Source organism: Monodon monoceros, unplaced genomic scaffold (assembly GCF_005190385.1).
Source record: "Monodon monoceros isolate NGI ecotype Baffin Bay Population unplaced genomic scaffold, NGI_Narwhal_1 Contig3263_ctg1, whole genome shotgun sequence".
NCBI classification, from domain to species: Eukaryota; Metazoa; Chordata; class Mammalia; order Artiodactyla; family Monodontidae; genus Monodon; species Monodon monoceros.
The window spans coordinates 357,385-382,778 of record NW_021699185.1 but is presented as its reverse complement, the minus strand read 5'-3'; the positions used below and the strand labels follow the sequence as shown (position 1 = coordinate 382,778).

The window sequence follows — 25,394 nt, the reverse complement described above, 5'->3', positions numbered from 1 at the left end:
AGATGGTAAAAGCAAAGCTATAGAGACAAAGTCACACACAGAAGCATGCACATGCACACTCACAAAAAGAGAAAAAGGGGAAAAAAATATATATATCGTTGCTCCCAAAGTCCACCTCCTCAACTTGGGATGACTTGTTGTCTCTTCAGGTATTCCACAGATGCAGGGTACATCAAGTTGATTGTGGAGAATTAATCCGCTGCTCCTGAGGAGGCTGGGAGAAATTTCCCTTTCTCTTCTTTTCTTGCACAGCTCCTGGGGTTCAGCTTTGGCTTTGGCCCCGCCTCTGCATGTAGGTCGCCTGAGGGCGTCTATTCTTCGCTCAGACAGGACGGGGTTAAAGGAGAAGCTGCTTCGGGGGCTCTGGCTCACTCAGGCCGTGGGGAGGGAGGGGTACGGATGCGGGGCGAGCCTACGGCGGCAGAGGCCGGTGTGACGTTGCACCAGCCTGAGGCGCGCTGTGCGTTCTCCCGGGGAAGTTGTCCCTGGATCACGGAACCCTGGCAGTGAGGGACTGCACAGGCTCCCGGGAGGGGGTGTGTGGATAGTGACCTGTGCTTGCACACAGGTTTCTTGGTGGCGGCAGCCACAGCCTTAGCGTCTCATGCCCCTCTCTGGTGTCTGTGCTGTTAACCGTGGCTCGCGCCCGTCTCTGGAGCTCCTTTAAGCAGCTCTCTTAATCCCCTCTCCTCGCACACCAGGAACCAGAGGCAAGAAAAAGTCTCTTGCCTCTTCGGCAGCTCCAGGCTTTTTCCCGGACTCCCTCCCGGCTAGCTGTGGCGCACTAGCCCCCTTCAGGCTGTGTTCATGCCGGCAACCCCAATCCTCTCCCTGGGATCCGACCTCCGAAGCCGGAGCCTCAGCTCCCAGCCCCCGCCCGCCCCGGCGGGTGAGCAGACAAGCCTCTCGGGCTGGTGAGTGCTGGTTGGCACCGGTCCTCTGTGCGGGGATCTCAACGCTTTGCCCTCCACACCCCTGTTGCTGCGCTCTCCTCCATGGCTCCAAAGCTTCCCCCCTTCGCCACCCGCAGTCTTTCCCCGCGAAGGGGCTTCTAGTGTGTGGAAACCTTTCCTCCTTCACAGCTCCCTCCCACTGGTGCAGGTCCCGTCCCTATTCTTTTGTCTCTGTTTATTCTTTTTTCTTTTGCCCTACCCAGGTATGTGGGGAGTTTCTTGTCTTTTGGGAGGTCTGAGGCCCTCTGCCAGCGTTCAGTAGGTGTTCTGTAGGAGTTGTTCCACATGTAGATGTATTTCTGATGTTTTTGTGGGGAGGAAGGTGATCTCCGTGTCTCACTCTTCTGCCATCTTGCAGCTCCTCCATAGATTATTGATTTTAGATCTTTTTCTTTCCTTATATGTATGTGTGTGCATATATGTATATACGTGTGTGTATATTTATATATATATTCTAGAGGAAGTACATGGCATGCCTTCAGGGACCACAGATGGTAGTCAAAGCAGAGTGCAGACAGAGAGAGGCAGGACCTGAGGCACATGCCTTTGTTAGGATCCATGGGTGGAGTACTTTGTGGTTCCCAGGCTAAGGCTGGATTGGTCAACTCAAAACAAAAGTGTGGGGTTTCAGTAAGCCCCACAGGGGTCTTATCTAAGAGGTATATAAGGGGAAGATGTTGGGAGGTGGGGCACTGTCGATCACAGGGGCTCTTGGGGAAGTCATATTAGGAACTTACATTAGCTTGTGACTCTGTGGACTGCTATGTAGAGCATGCACTTGCATGAGGGCTCGTGTCAATTTGAGATCCCTGCAGGATACTTAGCCAAACAATATGGATTCAGAGGCAGCGATGCAGTAGAGTAGCTTAGCTAAACTCTTTTTTTTTTTTTGTGGTACACGGTCCTCTCACTGTTGTGGCCTCTTCCGCTGTGGAGCACAGGCTCCGGACGCGCAGGCTCAGCGGCCATGACTCACAGGCCCAGCCACTCTGTGGCATGTGGGGTCTTCCCGGACCGGGGCATGAACCCATGTCCCCTTCATCGGCAGACAGACTCTCAACCACTGTGCCACCAGGGAAGCCCTTAGCTAAACTCTTGACAGTCTATCTTGTGATTCCTTGTCATCAGGAATAACAATCACTTGTGTAGTGGATATGTTAAAGACATAGGTATTGTTTTCTTTCTTTAAAAAAAAATTTTTTTTTTACCATGCCGCATGGCATGTGGGATCCTAGTTCCCATACCAGGGAGCAAGCCTGCACCCCCTGTATTGGAAGCACGGCGTCCCAACAACTGGACCACCAGGGAAGTCCCAGTATTGTTTTCTGAAGCCACCTTAAGGCACATTTAACCAAGGCAATAATGATGAAGCCTATGATAAATAGACTTGCTACTGTTTGGAATCCAGGTCTTAGCCATTGCCCTCAGGTGGATGTCGAGAGCCATGAGAACAAATCAGGGACCTCGGAATGTGGGAATTTGTTGAAATACTTTAGTGATATTAAGCATGACCTGTATCTCTTGACATCTGGAGGTTGGCCTGTAACAATGTTACAATAATAGGGATCATCTCCATGGATAGCTTGCAGACTGGGCAGAGTCAAGTAGACCTGCTCCAGCCCCTTGAGTCAGATCCACAACAGACTATGAATGCGGTGTTATTCATCGTTAAGAGGCGATGAGTATACAGGGTGAGGTCCAGCCTTTGTGTTTGAGTATAGTCGGTAGCCCTCAGAAAGTACTGCAGTTACTTTGATGCCTACCCACAGGGTGCCATGTGTAGGGTCTAGATTAGGGGTTTGGTCCAGCCTAAATGAGGCTCGAGGTGTTTTGGAGGGAATTAGTACAAGGGTCTGATAACCAGGAAGAGCTATAGGATACGTAGGGACATGGGGCTGTACATCTTGCCCTGGGTGCTCACAGACCCAACACCTTTTTACTTGCAAGTCCTGAGCTGCCACCTTGCAGGTTTGTATGAATATATTTGTCATGTAGGATCTAGGGTTGTGGTGTGGGGCAGGATCGTGGCATGCAGCAGGAAGGAGTTGTGGATGAGATGTAGAGAGGTGTGGAGGTAGCTTTTTGGGTATGGAGGATGTGCTGGCAGTGGTGGTGGTGCTGGGAATAATGAGGGGAGTAGGCCTGTTGTGGATACATCAGGTAGAAAGCAAAAGCTGTAATCTAGTACACTGAGCAGGGAACACAGCACTGAGAATTCCCTGACCATGGGGTCTAGGCAGGTCAGTCAGGCTAGAGGTGCCTCATTGTGGCTCATATAGTTTAGAATACATTGTTTGGCTTGCCATAAAGGTGAAATGATGTCTAATGCTGCCAGGCAGTCAGCAGGGGACTTATAGATTTTCAAGGGTTTTTATAGAGGCAAGGGTCGTGAGGCAAGCAGTTAGCTATTTCAGGAAAATAGTACTCTGTAGAGTCTTCTGGGTTGATCTACTGGAGGCGTTTTTGCATCTTGGCCTTGAGGTTAACAGTCACTGTCACCGAACTGCACTTGGGTCGGCTCGCCCAACACATGCAGCAAAGCCAATCTACTGACACGGGATTGTGGTGAAGGAAAATACAGTGTTTATTTGTAGGGCACCAATCAAGGATAACAGGTGGCTCATGCTCAAAAGACCTAAATTCCCTGATGGCTTTCAAGGATGAGTTTTTAAAGACAAAGTGAGGGAGAGGGTCATGGGTAACATGATCAGCTCGTACACAGTTTTCTGACTGGTGGGTGGTGAGGCAACAGGATGATGTTTCGGGAACCTAAATCATCAAGTCTTCTGGCTCCCCACAGTTGGGGGTCTCTCCTATAGTAGGGGGTCTATGTGCTGGTGGTCAGGATCTGGTGGGGTGCTGGTGTCTATAAAAACAATTCAAGAGTGTGGATCAGATTGCTATCTGGATCCCTCAGGGAGGAACCACAGTCCTCTGACTCTGTTTTATGGCTGACTTATTGTTTAAGTTACTATTACTTTTCTTGCTTGACTGCTTTTTCTTTGTTTCTGCATTACCCCGATTCTCTAATTATTAACTTATTGAGCCTGGTCTTTAAAACTCAAGAGGACGAGGAAACCAAAGCTTTTCCTACAAAAAAGAAGCAGGGGACACAGAGAGCTCTGTGACCGGGAAGGTCCCATAGGGTCCTGCTTGGTTTCAACAGCCTTGAGGTTAACAGTCACCACAGTCATCACCCCCTGGTGTGGAGGGGATCTGGGAGACAAAAGTCCCAACGTCCAATGAGGTTGGGGCACGTTGTCTCCCTCTTTGTTCTATTGGGTTGTTGTGTTGTCACCTGAGGTGCAGTCATGTCCAGCAGTGAGCCCTTGGTCTGGGGCTATGTTCTCTGCGGAGCTAGTGTGCTTCGGGGTGGCAGAGGCTAGCTTACACTAGCCTTACACTAGCCTCTTCCCAGGTGGAGAGTCATGAAGGGTAGGAATGGCTGGTTGGTGTTAAGTTCTGAGTATAAATGCTAGAGGCCTGACTCAGGACGAAACTACAAGTATGCGCTCTACTACTAGTTGAGCAGATTCAGTGAACTCCATGGGGTCATCAGGGGCATACCTTGCAAAGGAACACTTGGTGTCCATGACCAAGCTTTGTGGGGACTCTAACCACAATGTGTATAGATTCTGGGCACAATGATAGGCTAGTCCTAGGGACATTTTGTGGATGGCAGCTTTGTAATCCAGAGATCACCCCATTAAAACTATAGTAAGATCATTAGAGCATGAACTTGCCAGCCAGAGGAGTCTGATTTGGTTACATTGAGATGGCCGTTCTGCCTGGGATATAATTTGAGGCATGGTCTAAAAGGGAGTGACTCACTTAAGCATCGCTTCTACTGGCACCATTTAATGTAGAGGGAGGTGAACTCTGGGTCAGAATCCATGCCTGCTGGCAAACTGGCAGAAACTCTTCTAACAGGGCCTGCCAGCGCCGGGTGCTCTGCTATCCAGTTGCGCCCCTGGCTGGTTTTGTTCCAGCGTATCTCCTGAGACATGGTTAGGCCTGAGGGGTCTACTGGTAATCCTATTACCCATGCTGTACACAGTAAGAGTAATAGGCACATCTAAGATCATTTACATTTGACTGACTTGCAGAGGCCTCCTTTGGGGCCAGCAATCTGGATACTGACCAAAGGTGGGGTATAGTTGCTTTGGAGCATGAGCTCATTTACCTCTTCATCTAAAGTTAGGTAGGGACCCAGCCCACATCTGCTGATAGAGGCTGCTAGATCCCAGGGTCCTTTTTGGATTTCATTTCCTAATGTGGTTGACAACCACTAGGTTGAGGGCCACTTTTCCTCTCTCTGAGATCCACACAGTTCAGCTAGTGGGTCCTGGAGCTATAATTTCAATCTCCAGCAAAATTTGTGATGAATTTGTTTTAATTAACCAGCCTTTGTAACCCAAATAATGAGTCGTAGCTGGTGGCCCTAGATTCGTGACTGATACTGAGTCATCTTCTGGGTCAATAAAATCTGTATAATCATGATTCTAAGGAATTTGGTAGGAATTTGTCCTCTCAGGCTTTCAATTATAAGAGGATCATATTGCACAATCTTCCCTTGACTGGGTTGCCAGCGTGTGGAAGGCAGAGAGACAATGGAATAATCAGAATGGTAAGGGGAGTATTCACCTGGTGAGTGGATGTGAGTGGCATCCTCTCTAATGTCAAAGGATTGGGGGTTCCCTTTTAGTACTAACAGGGGAGTCTTTGGAGGAGACTGGTAGTACGTGTGGTGGTGTTTAGAGACATGAAGCTGGGAATTAAGTAGTATTAGAGCCTGGGGCCAAATTTCTGTCCATTTGGGGGACAACACAGTGTATAAGAGCTTGAGGAGTATATCTATGCATAGGCCATTGTGTCTTTCTGTAAGTCCAGCTGCTTGAGGCTGGTAAGCTAAGTAGAATTCCACAAGATTCCGTATTCTAGAGCCCATGACGGAACAACTTGGGAGGTGAAATGGGTACCTTGATCTGAATCTACTCTTGGTGGGGCAAAGGGGATGAGCACATACTTGATTAAGAAGGAGGTCACATAATGGGAAGCAGCCAGCAGACATCCACTGAAGGTATGGATGATGGTGTTTGCATACCTATTAGATCTTGTGGAGGGCAACAGCAGCCTGATAAACTCCATATGCCATCTGAAGTAGAGTCTGTCGCTTGGGGCATGTGTCCCCACCAAGCAGCTTTCCAGAGTTTTGTTCGGGAGCAAAGGAAGCAATTATCTACCACCACTTTGGCTAGAGCTGGAGTAAAGGGCATACACCTGTATGCCCAGTCAGTAAGTGCTGTCACTCCCCTATGGCCTGATATAATATGGGCCCACTCTGCTAGTGAGTATGGCACTGAGGAATAGTTGTGTCCAGGCTCGCTTTTGGTACTCCGGGAGGGGGCTCATACATGTAATTTAGATGAGTCTGTAATGTTACTATATGCTTCTGGTGTTTGCTGTGTGTGTGTGTGCAGAGACGAATGACCCTAATCGGCATGTGTGAGTTGGCTATTTCTTTCCAAATGGAGGCACCCCAGATGGGCTTTCCCTGAATCATGAAATTATCCTTTTGCCATTGTCCAGACTAGACTGTGAATCCATTGGCTACCTCCCAGGAGTGAGGGAAAAGTATGTGCCCTTAGAAATCTCATTTTTATGATCTGTCGTAGATCAAGGTACACTGCCTCTAACTCTGCCAGTTGGACCGAGTCAAGAAAGCTGTCCTATACTAGGGATGTGCCATGGCCTATGTGTACAATGGTGGTGCTGCCAATGGTGAAGAATACCAACTCCCTTTCCATGTCAGATTTTGTTTGCAAGGAAGGGCCTCCCCAAACTACTAGATGGGCTGGCATGAGGGTGCCACTAGTTGCACCTCAATGTCAGTGAGCAAGGGGCTGGGCATGGGGAAACCACTTTCCTGTAATTTGGAAAGACCCTTGATATCAGATTTAGCCCTTTTCTGAAGGTGCTATTTCCATTTTAACAGTGAGGCCTCAGTGGCCGTGCCGAGCCTCTGCCAGGTTGAACCCCTCACAAAGTGGAGGAACATGGCCTTGTAATTTGTGGGGGGGACTCCCTGTAAGAAGAATTATCTGGATCTGGGGTCAATTAGGGCCTCTTCAGGATTGGAGGTGAAATCTAGGTCATCTGGGTTGCTCTGTTCAAAGAAGTGATAGATCCATTGACCCATACCAGTCTTACAGAGAGGGAGTCAGGCCTCATCTAGTGTTTTCCATTGGCTTTGAACCTTTGTGGTAATAACCGCAGTAGAAGGGTGATCTCAGTGCCAAGCGTTAAAAATCCAAGTAAACAGGGGAAGGGATTCTCTTTCTATACCTTTAGGGCTAGTGCCTTTGGGTTTGGACTCTCCCTGGTCATTGGAAGCCTCAATTATGGTGTTTCCCTTTTCCCACATGGAAGGCTAGAGGTTGCCCAGAGTTGGGTATTTCCCTTCCCCCAGGTCAGTGAGGCTCTGATAAAACCCCAGCAGGTTAGACTCTGGTTAAATACTTTCTCCTGAGGCCAAACCTTATTAAGAAGAATAGAATGCTCTGGTGTATTTCAGAATGGTTCATTTTCCCCTCCCCTTGCCATAAGCATGAGGGGATTTTTCTCTGATATTTACTGTAGAACCTGAGGTAAGGTTTTGTGAGTTTACAGGAGGTAAAACTCACAAACGTGTGGGGTCCCCCTGGATGATTGGGTCCCCTTAGAGTTTTTAACTCAGAGCAGTCCACACTGAGCCTCCAGCCAATCTCATTGTGTTTTCAATTTGCATTTCCAAAATAGCTAATGATGTTGACCAACTTTTAATGTGCTTATTTGCCATCTGTATATCCTCTTCAACCAAATGTCTTCTGATATCTTTTGCCCATTTTCTAACTGGATTGCTTATTTGATTTTTCCCTTTCTTTCTTTCTCTTTCTTTCTTTCTTACTATTTTTGATATTGAGCTTTTTCTTCTCAATTGGATATTTTTTTCTTAAATTCTTAACAGCTTCATTACGGTATCATTCATAAAACATACAATTCACCCATTTAAAGTGTACATTTCAATGGATTTTAGTGCAACCATCACCACAGTTGATTTTAGAACATTTTTATTATCCCACTTTCCCTCTTCCCCTCCCTCCACCCCCAATCCTAAGCAACTACTAATAGTCTGTCTCTATTGATTCCCTATTCTGGACTTTCATATGAATGAAATCATATATTATGGGATCTTCTGACTGGCTTCTTTCACTCAGCATAATGTTTTCAAGGCTTATCCATGTTGTAACCTGTATGAGTAGTTTACGCCTTTATACGGCTGAATAATATGTCAGTGTATGGATATACCACATTTTGTTCATACATTTGTCAGTTGATGGGCATTTGAGTTGTTTCTACTTTTTTGCTATTATGAATAATGCTTATGTGAACATTCATATGTGAATTTTTGTTTGGACATATATTTTTGTTTCTCTTGGGCATATACCTAGGAGTAGAATTACTGACTCTATGTTTAAGCTTGTGAGTGATCACCAAATTGTTTTTCAAAGTGGCTTCACTGTTTTACATTCTCACATACTTAGGAGGGTTCTGATTTTTCCCCATGCTTGTTAACATTTGTTATTGTCTGTCTTTTTTATTTTAAACATCCTAGTTTGTCTAAAGTAGTATGTTACTGTGGTTTTCATTTGCATTTCCCTAATGAGTAAAAACGTTGAGCCTCTTTTTCTGTGCATATTGGCCATTTATATATCTTCCTTGGAGTAATCTATCTAAAGGCTACTGAAGTCTTAAGAAGTATATTCAAGTTATTTGCCCAGTTTTTAACTGGGTTGTCTTTTTATTATTGAGTTGTAGGAGCTCTTTTTATGTTCTAGACACAAATCCCTTATCACGTAAGTGATCTGTAAATATTTTTCTCATTCTGTGGGTTGCCTTTTCACTCTTGATGGTGTCCCTTGAAGTACAAGAGTTTTAAATTTTGATGAAGTAAAATTTATCTATATTTTCTGTCGTTGCTTGTGCTTTTTGGTGTCATATCTAAAACACTCTTATTACACCAAGGTCATGAAGATGTCCTGTTTTCTTCTTAAAGTTTTATAGTTTTAGCTCTTACATTTAGGCCTTTGATCCATTTTTTTTAAAGATTTTTTTGATGTGGAGCATTTTTAAAGTCTTTATTGAATTTGTTATAATATTATTTCTGTTTTATGTTTTGGTTTTTGGGCCGCGAGGCATGTGGGATCTTAGCTCCCTGACCAGGGATTGAACCCACACCCCCTGCATGGGAAGGTGAAGTCTTAACCACTGGACTGCCAGAGAAGTACCTGCCTTTGATCCATTTTGAGTTAACTTTTGTATATGGTATGAGGTAGAGGCCTAACTTCATTCTTTTGCATGTGGATATCCAGTTGTCCCAGCACCATTTGTTGAAGAGACTATTTTTCCTCTATTGAATTGTCTTGGCACTATGTCAAAAATCAATTGACAGTAAATGTGAGGGTTTATTTTGGACTCTCAGTTCTATTCCATTAATCTATATATCCATTCCTAGGCCAATATCATGTCTTGATCACTATAGATTTGTAGTAAGTTTGAAATCAGGAAATGTGAATTTTCCAACTTTGTTCTTCATTTTCAAATTGTTTTGGCTATTCCAGCTCCCTTGAATTTCCATTTGAATTTAGGATCAGCTTGTCAATTTCTGCAAAGAAACCAACTGGGATTTTGATAGGGATTATTTTGAACTTATAGACCAATTTGGGGATAATTGCCATTTTAACAATATTGTCTTCTGATCCATGAACATCGGATACTTTCCATTTATTTAGGTCTTCTTTAATTTTTTTCAGTAATGCTTCTTAGTTTTCAGAGTATAAGGTTTGCACTTCTTTTGTTAAATTATTCCCCGAAGTATGAAACTATGTATACAAGCCATTCTGAGGGTGCAGCTACACCCTCAGATCTTGCTAGTTCTACCTCAAATCTGTGATATTCTCAAAAGAGATCACAGATTGGATCAAACAGCACAAATATAATACCATGAAAGACAGAAGGCAACTGAAATTACCTGTGTTATAAAGCCTAGTTCACAGCCTTAGCTGCACAGTCAAATCACCTGGGGAACTTAAAAGCTATTCATTAGATAGGAATCTCGAGGGGTGAGACTTAGTACTTTTTAAAGCTCCCCAGGTGATTTCAAAGTGTAGCTAAGATTGACATTTGCTGTTGTAAATTATCAACTAACTCATCTTCTAGTCAGAGACAGTGCTGTAATAATAGTAGTGACTTATTTTATCAGGTTGATATTTCATCTACCTAAATTAAAATAAAGTTGTATAATTGAAAATTATTTGGGAACTTCTTTGAGAAACAATTTGAGAAAGTATTTGAATTACTATTTGAACTGTTCAAAAATGTGTTATAAAACATTTCAAACAGTTGCAAAGAATAGTACAATGAACCCCCATGCGTCAATTTCCTAACTTCAACAACCATCAACCAATAGCTCTTCTTGTTTCATCTGTCCCTCCCACCCATTTTCCACTGTCACCCGAATTTTTTAAAAAATAAATTTATTTATTTATTTTTGGCTGCATTGGGTCTTCGTTGCTGCACGTGGGCTTTCTCTAGTTGCAGCAAGCGGGGGCTACTCTTCGTTGTGGCGTGCGAGTTTCTCATTGCAGTGGCTTCTCGTTGCGGAGCACAGGCTCTAGGTGCGTGGGCTTCAGTAGTTGTGGCATGTGGGCTCAGTAGTTGTGGCTTGCAGGCTCTAGAGCACAGGCTCCATATCTGTGGCGCATGGGCTTAGTTGCTCCATGACATGTGGGATCTTCCCGGACCAGGAATCGAACCCATGTCCCCTGCATTGGCAGGCGGATTCTTAACCACTGCGCCACCAGGGAAGCCCCACCCCGAACATTTTTAAGTAAACCCTAGAAATAATATTTTACAATATCTGTAAATGTTTCAGTATGTAATTCTGAAATATTGGAATTGTAGCTCTAAAAGATTATTTTAAAACTTATCCTCTATATCGTTATTGCACCTAAAAGTTTTAACAACATGAGGTAATTTTTATGTTATGTAGGAAGATATGATAAGAGAACAGAAGATATATCATCAGTACTTGGCACAGCGGCGTGAGGAAGAAAAAGCTCAGGAGAAAGAACTGGACAGAATGTTAGAGAAAGAGAAGGAAAAGAAGTTTGCTGAGAAGGACAAGGAGCTGAGACTTGAAAAGGAGGCAAGAAAACAACTTTTGAATGAGGTCATGTATGCAAGAAAACTGCAAGTTCAAGAAAAGTGTAAGGAAATGAATTATAATTATATTATATTTGGGCCTTAATTCAATTTAAGTAGCAACCAAAATATTTATTAAATAAGTATTATGTGTGAAATACTATGAAGAATGTAAAAAGGATTAAGGCAAGATCGCTGCTTTGCAGGGACCTTACCTAATTGAATACTTGAATATCTTTCTGCAGGTGTCTCCATACGTCCATACCTGCATGCCTTTGCTTGGGTAGTTTTCTCTCCCTATGATACTTTTGATCTTGAGAAATCCTGGACATCCTTCAAGGCCAGCTCAAATATCTCATTCCTTGAGAGGCCCTCTGTGTTCCTCTATTCATAATAAATCTTCTTTCTGGGGTTCTCACCATTGCTTGTTCACATCTCTTAGCATACCACTGAATTCCCTCAGCTTCAGTGCTTGGTCACAGAAGGAAATATTTGTTGAGAGGATTTCTATACCCAGATGTAAACATTTACTAGTAGGGTACTATGGACTTCACACTAGCTGTCTTTGCAAGAGAAAGCTCATCTTGGTTCCACTGATTAATTCTCCACTCCAGGAATTATAATGGCAGTTGAAAATTGTTAAGCCAGTATTAGATGGAGTTTTAAGAAATGAAAAGAAAGCTTCTATGATAAAATGATTTCTGTATTGTCCCATGATAAATGTTTTAGAATATATTGAGAAAACATGGAAAATTTAAGTATTTGGAACTATTTATAAACAAGGAAATAAAATCAACCATAATGCACCACCCAGGAATAGCTACTGTTCACAACTTCCTGTATTTCCTTCGAGTATTTTTTATTATATATGTCATTTCCCCTCACAAATTAGGATCTTGTTGTATATATTTTTTTACAGCCTGCATTTCCCACTTATCATTAACATTTTTCCAGGTTATTTTTCTTCAATTGTAAGATTTGTAATGCTGCCTAGAAATCCATTATAAAAATGGACCATAATTTATTTTACCTAAACACAGCTAATGGACCTTCAGCTTGTTTTGAATCTTTTTCCTCCTGTGTTAGCATTGGAGGTTACTGTCTCTGTACATAGGTTTTTTGGCTCATATATGATTAAGATAAATTCCTGTAAATGGATTTGGGACCAAAGATATGTACATTTTAGATGTATATTGCCTGGTTTTATTTATTCTTTTGTGAACTCTGCTCTCTTTGTCATTTTTTTACCTACTGGGTTGTTTAAGTTTTCCTTATTTAATTTATAAGAGACTTACATACTGTTTTTCCAATACTTATTTTGTAATAAATAAAGTCGCCTGTTAATATAAATGGCAATAGAACTGTTTGTCCTCAAGAAGAGAAAGGTGAGAAGTGTTCAAACAGTGGTAATCTGGTATGAAAAAGGCTGGTCATAGATTTCAATGACAAATGATTAAGAGAAAATCTCTGTAGATTGCAGCACATATGAATCTAAACCCTATTCTTTCCTTAAAGGAGATGACTACTTCTACCTTATTAAGCTAAGATCCAGCCCAGTGATTCTAAGCTCTGCCTTTCTAAAGACAATATGGCATCGATGCCCCGAAAGATGTCAGCAAGGCTTTTCTGAAAAAGTCATTCAGCAAAAATTACTTTTGTCTTTCTTAGTGCAACGCAAAGCAAAAGAACAGGAAGAACGTGCTATGGAACAGGAACGCATAAATGAAGGTCTTAAAGAGCTTAACCGTGAAGAGAGGGAGGATTTTACAAGGTATGATTTTGTTTTCTTTATTATTACTAACTAACCAAAAATAGGAGATTTTTAGCATAGAGGACAATGTGCCATAATTCATGTATTATTGATGTTATTTTACATCAGTCTTATGTTTGTCCTAAAAGCTCAATTCAGTTTATAAAATTTCATATAAAAATAAGCAACAACCATTTTGGTAAAATTAAATTCTGTACATTGTGTAATTCTGATTATACACATTAGGTATTAAACTAGATAAACATCTTAAAAAATAAAACAAATTAGAAACATTTTTTATAAAGCAGGCACCAACCCTAAATCATAATGAAATAAGTTTTTATCCCCATGAAATAAACCCGGAAATACAGCATGACCTAATTAGTTAGATTAACAGAAATGGCTTATGGGGTTATGATTCCATGCAAATGTCCCAGGAAGATTTTTTGTAGCCTTGCTGAGCTGGAAAACTGAAGTGCTCTGGGTGCTTTGAGATGTACCACTTCCCTCCTCAGGCAAGTGTCCCTCTGATCACCATAATCAGGCTCAGGTAGAGAAAATTGGCTGATGCCTCCTTGCAGCCTTTCACAGATCATAGCAGTCCCTTCCCACTGATGACTATGACACCCAATTCAGGTGACCAGTGTGGTGGAGAAAGAGGACCTGGCTCCTCTAATTACTGGTCACCCTCCCTGTCCCTAGGGCCTATTCCCCGGCTCACCCATATTTGGTGCATAGAAATAAGCTCTCTTCTTTATAGGAAGAGTATGGTTTATATACCTGAGCCTATTGTTACTTTGGGGGCACTACCAACAATATCTGGCCGACCCTACTGACTTCCTCTACTTGTTCTACTCTGGAGGTCCTTCCTTCTCACTTTTGAAAAGTCTGTTGTTGGAGATGTGAAGGGAATTTAATGAATAACAACTCTCTTCCCTGCCCAACTTTTATTTTTTTCTTATTTTAACATCTTTATTGGAGTATAATTGCTTTCCAATGGTGTGTTACTTTCTGCTATATCATAAAGTGAATCCGCTCTACGTATACATATATCCCCACATCCCCTCCCTCTTGTGTCTCCCCCCCACCCTCCCTATCCCACCCCTCTAGATGCTCACAGAGCACCTAGCTGATCTCCCTGTGCTATGCAGTTGCTTCCCACTACCTGTTTTACATTTCGTAGTGTATGTATGTCCATGCCACTCTCTCACTTCATCCCAGCTTACCCTTCCCCCTCCCCGTGTCCTCAAGTCCATTATCTACGTCTGCATCTTTATTCCTGTCCTGCCCCTAGGTTCTACTTCACTCTGTATGACAGACTCTGGGTCCATCCACGTCACTACAAATAACTCAATTTCGTTTCTTTTTATGGCTGAGTAATATTCCATTGTATATATGTGCCACAACTTCTTTATCCATTCATCTGTCGATGGACACTTAGGTTGCTTCCATGTCCTGGCTATTGCAAATAGTGCTGCAATGAACATTGTGGTACATGAGTCTATTTTCTCTTTTTTCAGTTTTGCTTCAGAATGTATTTATTTAGGTTTATAAAATATTAAATATATTTATAATATATGTAAATATATATTTTTAAATCTGAAATTCAAATTTAACCCAGTGCCCTGTTTTTTTTTAACACCTTTATTGGAGTATAATCGCGTTACAATGGTGTGTTAGTTTCTGCTGTATAACAAAGTGAACCAGCTATACATAAACACACATCCCCATATCTCCTCCCTCTTGCGTCTCCCTCCCACCCTCCCTATCCCACCCCTCTAGGTGGTCACAAAGCACGGAGCTGATCTCCCTGTGCTATGCGGCTGCTTCCCACTAGCTATCTATTTTACATTTGCTAGCGTATATATGTCCAGTCCACTCTCTTACTTCATCCCAGCTTACCCTTCCCCCTCCCTGTGTCCTCAAGTCCATTCTCTACGTCTGTGTCTTTATTCCTGTCCTGCCCCTAGGTTCTTCAGAAACCCCCCTTTTTTTTTTTTAGATTCCATATCTTGTGTTAGCATATGGTATTTGTTTTTTTTTTTACATCTTTATTGGAGTATAATTGCTTTACAATGGTGTGTTAGTTTCTGCTTTATAACGAAGTGAATCAGTTATACATATACATATGTTCCCATATATCTTCGCTCTTGCATCTCCCTCCCTCCCACCCTCCCTACCCCACCCCTCCAGGCACTCACAAAGCACCGAGCTGATCTCCCTGTGCTATGCGGCTGCTTCCCACTAGCTATCTACCTTACATTTGGTAGTGTATATATGTCCATGCCTATCTCTCGCTTTGTCACAGCTTACCCTTCCCCCTCCCCATATCCTCAAGTCCATTCTCTAGTAGGTCTGTGTCTTTATTCCTGTGTTATCCCTAGGTTCTTCATGACATTTTTTTCTTAGATTCCATATATATGTGTTAGCATAAGGTATTTGTCTTTCTCTTTCTGACTTACTTCACTCTGTATGACAGACTCTAGGTCCATCCACCTCACTACAAATAACTCAATTTCTTTTCTTTTTATGGCTGAGTAATATTCCATTGTATATATGTGCCACATCTTCTTTATCCATTCATCTGTCGATGGACACTGAGGTTGCTTCCATGTCCTGGCTATTGTAAATAGAGTTGCAGTGAACATTTTGGTACATGACTCTTTTTGAATTATGGTTTTCTCAGTGTATATACCCAGTAGTGGGATTGCTGGGTCATATGGTAGTTCTATTTTTAGTTTTTTAAGGAACCTCCATACTGTTCTCCATAGTGGCTGTATCAATTTACATTCCCACCAACAGTGCAAGAGGGTTCCCTTTTCTCCACACATTCTCCAGCATTTATTGTTTGTAGATTTTTTGATGATGGCCATTCTGACTGGTGTGAGGTGATACCTCATTGTAGTTTTGGTTTGCATGTCTCTAATAATTAGTGATGTTGAGCATCCTTTCATGTGTTTGTTGGCAATCTGTATATCTTCTTTGGAGAAAGGTCTATTTAGGTCTTCTGCCCATTTTTGGATTGGGTTGTTTGTTTCTTTGATATTGAGTTGCATGAGCTGCTTGTAAATTTTAGAGGTTAATCTTTTGTCAGTTACTTCATTTGCAAATATTTTCTCCCATTGTGAGGGCTGTCCTTTTGTCTTGTTTATGTTTTCGTTTGCTGTGCAAAAGCTTTTAAGTTTCATTAGGTCCCATTTGTTTATTTTTGTTTCTATTTCCATGTCTCTAGGAGGTGGGTCAAAAAGGATCTTGCTGTGATTTATGTCCTAGAGTGTTCTGCCTATGTTTTCCTCTAAGAGTTTTACAGTGTCTGCCCTTACATTGAGATCTTTAATCCATTTTGAGTTTATTTTTGTGGATAGTGTTAGGGAGTGTTCTAATTTCATTCTTTTACATGTAGCTGTCTAGATTTCCCAGCACCACTTCTTGAAGAGGCTGTCTTTTCTCCACTGTATATTCTTGCCTCCTTTATCAAAAATAAGGTGACCATATGTGCATGTGTTTATCTCTGGGCTTTCCATCCTGTTCCATTGATCTATATTTCTGTTTTTTTGCCAGTACCATATTGTCTTGATTACTGTAGCTTTGTAGTATAGTCTGAAGTCAGGGAGCCTGATTCCTCCAGCTCCATTTTTCTTTACAAGATTGCTTTGGCTATTTGGGGTCTTTCGTGTTTCCATACAAATTGTGAAATATTTTGTTCTAGTTCTGTGAAAATGTCAGTGGTACTTTGATAGGGATTGCATTGAATCTGTAGATTGCTTTGGGTAGTAGAGTCATTTGCACAATATTGATTCTTCCAATCCAAGAACATGGTATATCTCTCCACCTGTTTGTATCATCTTTAATTTCTTTCATCAGTGTCTTATAGTTTTCTGTATACAGGTCTTTTGTCTCCTTAGGTAGGTTTATTCCTAGATATTTTATTCTTTTGTTGCAGTGGTAAATGGGAGTGTTTCCTTAATTTCTCTTTCTGCTTTTTCATCACTAGTGTATAGGATTGCAAGAGATTTCTGTGCATTAATTTTGTATCCTGCTGCTTTACCAAATTCATTAATTAGCGCTAGTAGTTTTCTGGTAGCATCTTTAGGATTCTCTATGTATAGTATCATGTCATCTGCAAACAGTGACAGCTTTACTTCTTTTCCGATTTGGATTCCTTTTATTTCTTTTTCTTCTCTGATTGCTGTGGCTAAAACTTCCAAAACAATGTTGAATAATAGTGGTGAGAGTGGACAAACTTGTCTTCTTCCTGATCTTGGAGGAAATGCTTTCAGTTTTTCACCATTGAGAACTGTGTTGGCTGTGGGTTTGTCATATATGACCTTTATTATGTTGAGGTAAGTTCCCTCTATGCCTAGTTTCTGGAGGGTTTTTATCATAAATGGGTGTTGGATTTTGTCAAAAGCTTATTCTGCATCTACTGAGAGGATCATATGAATTTTCTCCTTCAGTTTGTTAATATGGTGTATCACATTGATTGATTTGCGTATATTGAAGAATCCTTGCATTCCTGGGATAGGCCCCACTTGATCATGATGTATGATCCTTTTAATGTGCTGTTGGATTCTGTTTACTAGTATTTTGTTGAGGATTTTTGCATCTATGTTCATCAGTGATATTGGCCTGTAGTTTTCTTTCTTTGTGACATCTTTGTCTAGTTTTGGTATCAGGGTGATGGTGGCCCTTAGAATAAGTATGGGAGTGTTCCTCCCTCTGCTATATTTGGAAGAGTTTGAGAAGGATAGGTGTTAGCTCTTCTCTAAATGTTTGATAGAATTTGCCTGTGGAGCCATCTGGTCCTGGACTTTTGTTTGTTGGAAGATTTTTAATCACAGTTTCAATTTCAGTGCTTGTGTTTGGTCTGTTCATATTTTCTATTTCTTCCTGGTTCAGTCTCCAAAGGTTGTGCTTTTCTACGAATGTGTCCATTTCTTCCAGGTTGTCCATTTTATTGGCATATAGTTGCTTGTAGTAATCTCTCATGATCCTTTGTATTTCTGCAGTGTCAGTTGTTACTTCTCCTTTTTCGTTTCTAATTCTGTTGATTTGAGTCTTCTCCCTTTTTATCTTGATGAGTCTGGCTAATGGTTTATCAATTTTCTTTATCTTCTCAAAGAACCAGCTTTTAGTTTTATTGATCTTTGCTATTGTTTCCTTCATTTCTTTTTCATTTATTTCTGATCTGACGTTTATGATTTCTTTCCTTCTGCTACCTTTGGGTTTTTTTTGTTCTTTTTTCTCTGATTGTTTTAGGTGTAAGTTTATGTTGTTTATTTGAGATGTTTCTTGTTTCTTGAGGTAGGATTGTATTGCTCTAAACTTCCCTCTTAGAGCTGCTTTTGCTGCATCCCATAGGTTTTGGGTCATCGTGTTTTCATTGTCATTTGTCTCTAGGTATTTTTTGATTACCTCTTTGATTTCTTCAGTGATCTCTTGGTTATTAAGTAGTGTATTGTTTGGTCTCCATGTGTTTGTATCTTTTACAGATTTTTTCCTGTAATTGATATCTAGTCTCATAGTGTGTGGTCAGAAAAGATTCTTGATAAGATTTCAATTTTTTTAATTTACCAAAGCTGATTTGTGTCCCAAGATATGATCTGTCCTAGATAATGTTCCATGAGCACTTGAGAAGAAAGTGTATTCTGTTGTTTTTGGATGGAGTGTCGTATAAATATCAATTAAGTCCATCTTGTTTAATGTATCATTTCATGCTTGTGTTTCCTTATTTATTTTCATTTTGGATGATCTGTCCATTAGTGAAAGTGGGGTGTTAAAGTCACCTACTTTGCTTGTGTTACTGTCGATTTCCCCTTTTATGGCTGTTAGTATTTGCCTTATGTATTGAGGTGCTCCTATGTTGGGTACATAAATACTTAAAATTGTTATATCTTCTTCTTGGTTTGATCCCTTAATCATTATGTAGTGTCCTTCTTTGCCTCTTGTAATAGTCTTTATTTTAAAGTCTATATTTTCTGATAATAAGACTTGCTAATCCAGCTTTCTTTTGATTTTCATTTTCATGGAATATCTTTTTCCATCCCCTCACTTTCATTCTGTATGTGTCCCTAGGTCTGAAGTGGGTCTCTTGTAGACAGCATATGGGTCTTGTTTCTGTATCCATTCAGCCAATCTATGTCTTTTGGTTGGAGCATTTAATACATTTACATTTTAGGTAGTTATCGATATGTATGTTCCTATTACCATTTTGCTAATTGTTTTGGGTTTGTTATTGTAGGTCTTTTCCTTCTCTTGTGTTTTCTGCCTAGGGAAGTTCCTTTAGTATTTGTTGTAAAGCTGGTTTGGTGGTGCTGAATTCTCTTAGGTTTTTCTTGTCTGTAAAGGTTTTATTTTCTCTGTCGAATCTGAATGAGATCTTTGCTGGATAGAGTAATCTTGGTTGTAGGTTTTTCCCTTTCATCACTTTAAATACGTCCTGCCACTCCCTTCTGGCTTGCAGAGTTTCTGCTGAAAGATCAGGTGTTAACCTTATGGGGATTCCCTTGTATGTTATTTGTTACTTTTCCCTTGCTGCTTTTAATATTTTTTCTTTGTATTTAATTTTTGATAGTTTGATTAATATGTGTCTTGGCATGTTTCTCCTTGGATTTATCCTGTATAGGACTCTCTGTGCTTCCTGGACTTGATTGGCTATTTCCTTTCCCATGTTAGGGAAGTTTTCAACTATAATCTCTTCAAATATTTTCTCAGTCCCTTTCTTTTTGTCTTCTTCTTCTGGGACCCCTATAATACAAATGTTGGTGCATTTAATGTTGTCCCAGAGATCTCTGAGACTGTCCTCAATTCTTTTCATTCTTTTTTCTTTATTCTGCTCTGCAGTAGTTATTTCCAGTATTTTATCTTCCAGGTCACTTATCCGTTCTTCTGCCTCAGTTATTGTGCTATTGATCCCTTCTAGAGTATTTTTAATTTCATTTATTGTGTTGTTCATCATTGTTTGTTTGGTCTTTATTTCTTCTAGGTCCTTCTTAAATGTTACTTTTATTTTCTCCTTCTATTTCCAAGATTTTGGATCATCTTTATTATCATTACTCTGAATTCTTTTTCAGGTAGACTGCCTATTTTCTCTTCATTGTTTTGGTCGGGTGGGTTTTTTCCTTGCTCCTTCATCTGCTGTGTATTTCTCTGTCTTCTCATTTTGCTTAACTTACTGTGTTTGGGGTCTCCTTTTCACAGGCTGCAGGTTCGTAGTTCCCATTGTTTTTGGTGTCTGTCCGCAGTGCCTAAGGTTGGTTCAGTGGGTTGTAGGCCTCCTGGTGGAGGGGTTGGTGTCTGTGTTCTGGTTGATGAGGCTGGATCTTGTCTTTCTGGTGGGCAGGACTGCATCCGATGGTGTGTTTTGGGGTGTTTGTAACCTTATTATGATTTTAGGCAGCCTCTCTACTAATGGGTGGGGTTGTGTTCTGTCTTGCTAGTTGTTTGGCATTGGGTGTCCAGCCCTTGAGGTTGCTGGTCATTGAGTGGAGCTGGGTCTTAGCGTTGAGATGGAGATCTCTGGGAGAGCTCTCGCCAATTGATATTACGTGGGGCCGGGAGGTCTCTGGTGGACCAATGTCCTGAACTTGGCTCTCCCACCTCAGAGGTTCAGGCCGAACACCCGGCAGGAGCACCAGGACCCTGTTAGCCACACAGCAGCTGTGCAAACTTGGGCAGCCTATTTTATTCTCCAGGCCTCAGTTTCTCCATCTCCAAACTTCTGGACCTCCACACTCCAGAGGCCCTCCTTTCAACGTGCTGCCTCTCCCCTTCTGTGCAGGTCCTAAGCCCCTGCCCAACTTTTGAATCAACTGAGAAATAAGAAAAGTAGTGTGAGCAGAAGGTATTACAGTTACCTACTGGTGTATAACAACTCACTCCCAAATTTGTGGTTTAAAGTGAGTTATGATTATGTCTCATGATTCTGTGGTTGACAAGGCTCAGCTGGGCGGTTCTTGCTTGGGGTCTCTCATGTGGTTCAAGTCAGATGCTGGCTGGGGCTACATTCATGTGAAGGCTCAGCTGGAATGCACACCTAAGATACCTATTCATATAGCTTGTAGCATGTACTGACTGTGCCTGGGGATCTCATCTGGTATTACCAGCCGGAACACGTACATGTGGCCTCTCCGTGTGGCTTGGGGTTCTTACAGTGTGGTAGCTGGTTTTGAGAGGGATAGTTCCAACATCAAGCATTCCAAGAGACAGGAAGAGTAAGCTGCCAGGCCAATTAAGGACTACATCTAGGACTGCTATAGCATCACTTCTGTCATATTCTATTGGCCATAAAAAGCAGCCACACAGGGCTTCCCAGGTGGCGCAGTGGTTGGGAGTCCGCCTGTCGATGCAGGGGACACGGGTTCGTGCCCTGGTCCGGGAAGATCCCACATGCCGCAGAGCGGCTGGGCCCGTGAGCCATGGCCGCTGGGCCTGCGCATCCGGAGCCTGTGCTCCGTAACGGGAGGCCACGGCAGTGAGAGGCCCACGTACCACAAAAAAAAAAAAAAAAAAAAAAGCAGCCACAGGGCCCATCTAGATTCAGTGGGATGGAGAAATAAGCTCCACCTCTTGATAGGGGAGTAGAGGTTCACATTGCAGAAGAGCATATGGGAGGGGGCGATATCACTGTGGCAGTCTTTGGAAAATGGAATCTGCCACACAGAGGCGTATGCATGCTGTAATCTCTATTTCTGATAAAGTCTTATATTAATAATGTGGCTTATAGATTGTAAAATGGTAAAACTGCTATGGAAAACAATATGAAGTTTCCTCAAAAAATTAAAATTAGAAATACCATATGATCCAGTAATCCCACTTCTGGGTATAAATCCAAAATAAATGAAAGCAGGACCTTAAAGGGATGTTTGTATACTTGTGTTCATAGCAGCACTATTCACAGTAGCCAAGGTGGAAATAACCCAAATATCCATTAACAGGTGAATGGATAAACAAAGTGTGGTATGTACATACAGTTGAATATTATTCAGCTTTAAAACGGAAGGAAATCCTGTCAGATACTACAGCATGGATGAACCTTGAGGACGTGCTAAGTAAAATAAACCCAGTCACAAAAAGACAGATGCTGTATGATCTCACTTACTTGAGGTACCTAGAATAGTCAAATTCATAAAGACAGCAAGTAGAATGGTGGTTACTGAGGGCTGGTGGGAGGGGACAGAAAAGAGTTGTTGTTTAATGGGTATAGAGTTTCAGATTTGCAAGACGAAAAGTTCTGGAGATCTGCTTCACAACAATGTGAATATACTTAACACTACTGAACTGTACACTTAAAAATGGTTAAGATGGTAAATTTTACATTATGTGTTTTTTACCACAGTAAAAAAAAATCACTATAAATTTTTAAATGTGGCTTATATATTTTAACTGTGGCTTATATATGGAGGAAATCATCTAGTTAATACTGAACAGAATGAGTCAAACTTACCCACCCGGTCACCAGCAACCCACCCAGTCACCAGCAGTGCCAGACCACTGCAGGCCTCCCCTGCAGGGAGAATATGCCCCCTTTGATATAGAAAGAGGACAAGAAATAGGCAGAACAACTTGTTCCATTTTACCTTCTTCCTTGGAGGGGAGTAAGAGGGGATGGAGAGAGGCCAAGGGCTCTCTCCACATAGCAGTCAATATTTTGAATGAAGAAGAGACATTCCCTCGCTAAAATCAATTTTTGTTCTAAGGTTGTCTTAATTATTATTGGGTAATAAACACATTATTGAATTTTTCATCTATTTCTTCCCCACTCACCCTGATTTTAATGGGAATTTTAATTTGACTTTGAAAATTACATTTTAAGTGTAATGGTCTACATAAATCCAAATACTTACTTTGACAGTTTTATACTTTGACATTTCTGATACCTTAGACGCTCCAGTTTAGCCCAGGAGTACAGGAAGCAACTTCAGATGCAAATGTGCTCCCAACAGCAGGCCCGTGAAGCGGAGAAGGAGGAGGAACGTCGAGAGTTTGAAGCAGGGATGACAGCAGAGAAGAATTTCCAGGACAAGATCCAGGAGATCCTGTCCACCCATCAAGTGCTGCCCCAAAGTATTCATCCCATGCGGAGAGCATCGCCCTGATAAACTTCCACCATAGCTTCATAAACGTCAACCTAGCTTTTCTCAGTCCTTTACTATTTTAAACTATAGCATGCCTGTATATCCCTTTTAACTCATGGATAAACTGTTCTTTTATACTGAGTTTGCATAATTATATGCCACGAAAGTTCCTTCTTACAGATTAAACTGTTCCTTTTTGAGATTTCATAGACTGACAAATCTGAATGATCTACTTCCTATCACACAGTTATTTTCCTTATTTATCTCCATGCCTCCCTTTCTTGTTCATTTATTAATAGCTTCACTTTCTTCCATCCATCTGCCAATATGCCCATTTCCTCTTGCCTCCTTTCTCTTCTCTCTCACAGATATCATTCACAATATTAGCAGGGCATTTTTGCAGGCGGAGCTGGGACCATCAGCCACTTTCATTAACCTGCTTATTCAGTCATTAAACAAATGTTTACTGAGTGCCTTTCGTGTGCCAGCACCATTCTGGATCCTGAGACTTCAGCAAGAACAAAGCAAGCCCCTTGCTCTCATGGAGATTACATCCTAGTGGAGGAAACCAGGTAGGTGTTAAGTGCTATAGGCAAGAAGTGGCAGGAGTGCTATTTTATTTTATATGTGATAGTCAGAATAGATCTCTTAGAGCAGCTGATATGTGAATGAACCAGCCATGTGGCTATCTGGGGGGAAGACATCCCAGGCAGAAGAAAGAGCCAGTGCAAGGGCCTTGGGGCAGAAGTCTGCTTAGTGCATATGAGGCTTTGCATTTGTGCTGGAGTAGAGTGAGGAGAGAGTGGTAGAAGACTAATTGGAAAGGTAGTGGGGCCAGATGATGTAAGGCCTTGGAACCAGGGTAAAGACTGGCTTTTACTTCTATAGGAAGCTGTTATAGGGTTTTGAGCAGAGGAGCAACGTGATACGATGTAAGAGGCTTGCTGGCTACCATGTAGAGAATAGACTTCAAGGAGACAAGAAACAAGGATTCAGTTAAGAAGTGATCACAATATCCCAGGTTAGGGGTGATGGTAGTGTGGTAGCCAGCCTCCAAGATGACCCCTAATAATTCTCGATGTAGAGAATGTACACACAGAAGTATGTGTTTATGCCCTTGTATAGTCCCCTTCCACCCTGAATCTTGGACACTATGTAAAATGTGTGCATATACTGGTTAAAAAAGAAAGGTAGAAAGAAATCGACATGTTCATATTCCTAAAGTTCAGCATTATAATTATTTCTACTTGTTTGAAAAGTTCCCTCCAAGGCTTTTTTTATATGGATACTCATTTTTACATTGTAAATACTCTGCCATGTTTCTTCACCTATCACATTTACAAATGGCTACATAATAGTCTACTGTTTGTCCTATAATTTATTAAACATTAGACTTTGAGTTTATTTCAAATTTGTCACTATTACAAATTTTTCTATACAACATTTATTTGAATTGTTTCCTTAGAGTCATGCAGTTCCCTGGAGTGGGATTTTTGGGTCAAAGGGGTTAAACATTTATTTACTTTTGCTTTCAAGCACCACATTTGCAAAAGAAGTTTTTAGAGTTGCAGACTCTTTAGGGAAATATTTTCAGGGCCAGTTGGTATTCTCCCTGAAGGTTTAAAATGTATTTAAGCAAATTGTTTGCTAGGATCTCTGAGAGGTTTTTTCTTTAACCTTTCTACCCATTCATCCACTCTTAACCTCAGCTCTGGGAATCTAGCTCCTCCTTTGGATCCTTTCGAGCCTCCCTGTGGCCAACATTAATCTCTAATCGAAAAGTGGGAGTGGGAGTCTTGGCCACAAAAAAAAGAAAAAAAAAGTCTATCATTGAAGTTTTGTTGAAAATCAACTGACCGTTAATATAAGGATTCATTTCCAGACATGCTACTCTGTTCCATTAATTTGTCTGTCCTTACACCAACACAAAACTGTAGTGATGATCACTGTAGCCTTTAATAAGGCTTGAAGTTGGTAGTGTAAGGCATCCAATGTTGTTCTCTTTTTTTCCTGCCCAAAATTGTTTTGTCTATTCTAGTTTCTTTAAATTTCCATATAATCGTTAGGGTCATCTTGTCAATTTCTACAAAGATGCCTACTGAGATTTTGATAGAGATTGCATTGTATCTATAGATCAATCTGGGGAGAACTGCCATCTTAACAATAATGAGTTTTCCAACCCATGAAGAAGATCTATCTCCCCATCCACTGAGGTCATGTTTAAATTTTTAAGCAATATTTTATGGTTTTCAGTGTGTAGGACTTGTGCTTCTTTTGTTCAACTTATTCCTAAGTGTTTCTCTTCAATGCTATTACAAACAGAATTGTTTTCTCAAATTCATTTTTGGATTTTTCATTGTTAATGTATAGCAA

General features: G+C 41.3%; 1 protein-coding gene across 1 annotated transcript in view; it reads left to right on the top strand.

The window, feature by feature from the left end:
* The window catches only part of LOC114903788 (cilia- and flagella-associated protein 53-like), a 68,003-nt gene extending 43,675 nt beyond the window's left edge, over window positions 1-24,328 (top strand). Inside the window, exons 6-8 of the mRNA XM_029237082.1 lie at window positions 11,044-11,260; window positions 12,864-12,966; window positions 22,829-24,328. Coding sequence (XP_029092915.1) covers window positions 11,044-11,260; window positions 12,864-12,966; window positions 22,829-23,042 — 534 coding nt within the window. The 3' untranslated portion in view covers window positions 23,043-24,328. The remainder of the gene's footprint in view (window positions 1-11,043; window positions 11,261-12,863; window positions 12,967-22,828) is intronic.
* Window positions 24,329-25,394: the final 1,066 nt, after the last annotated feature.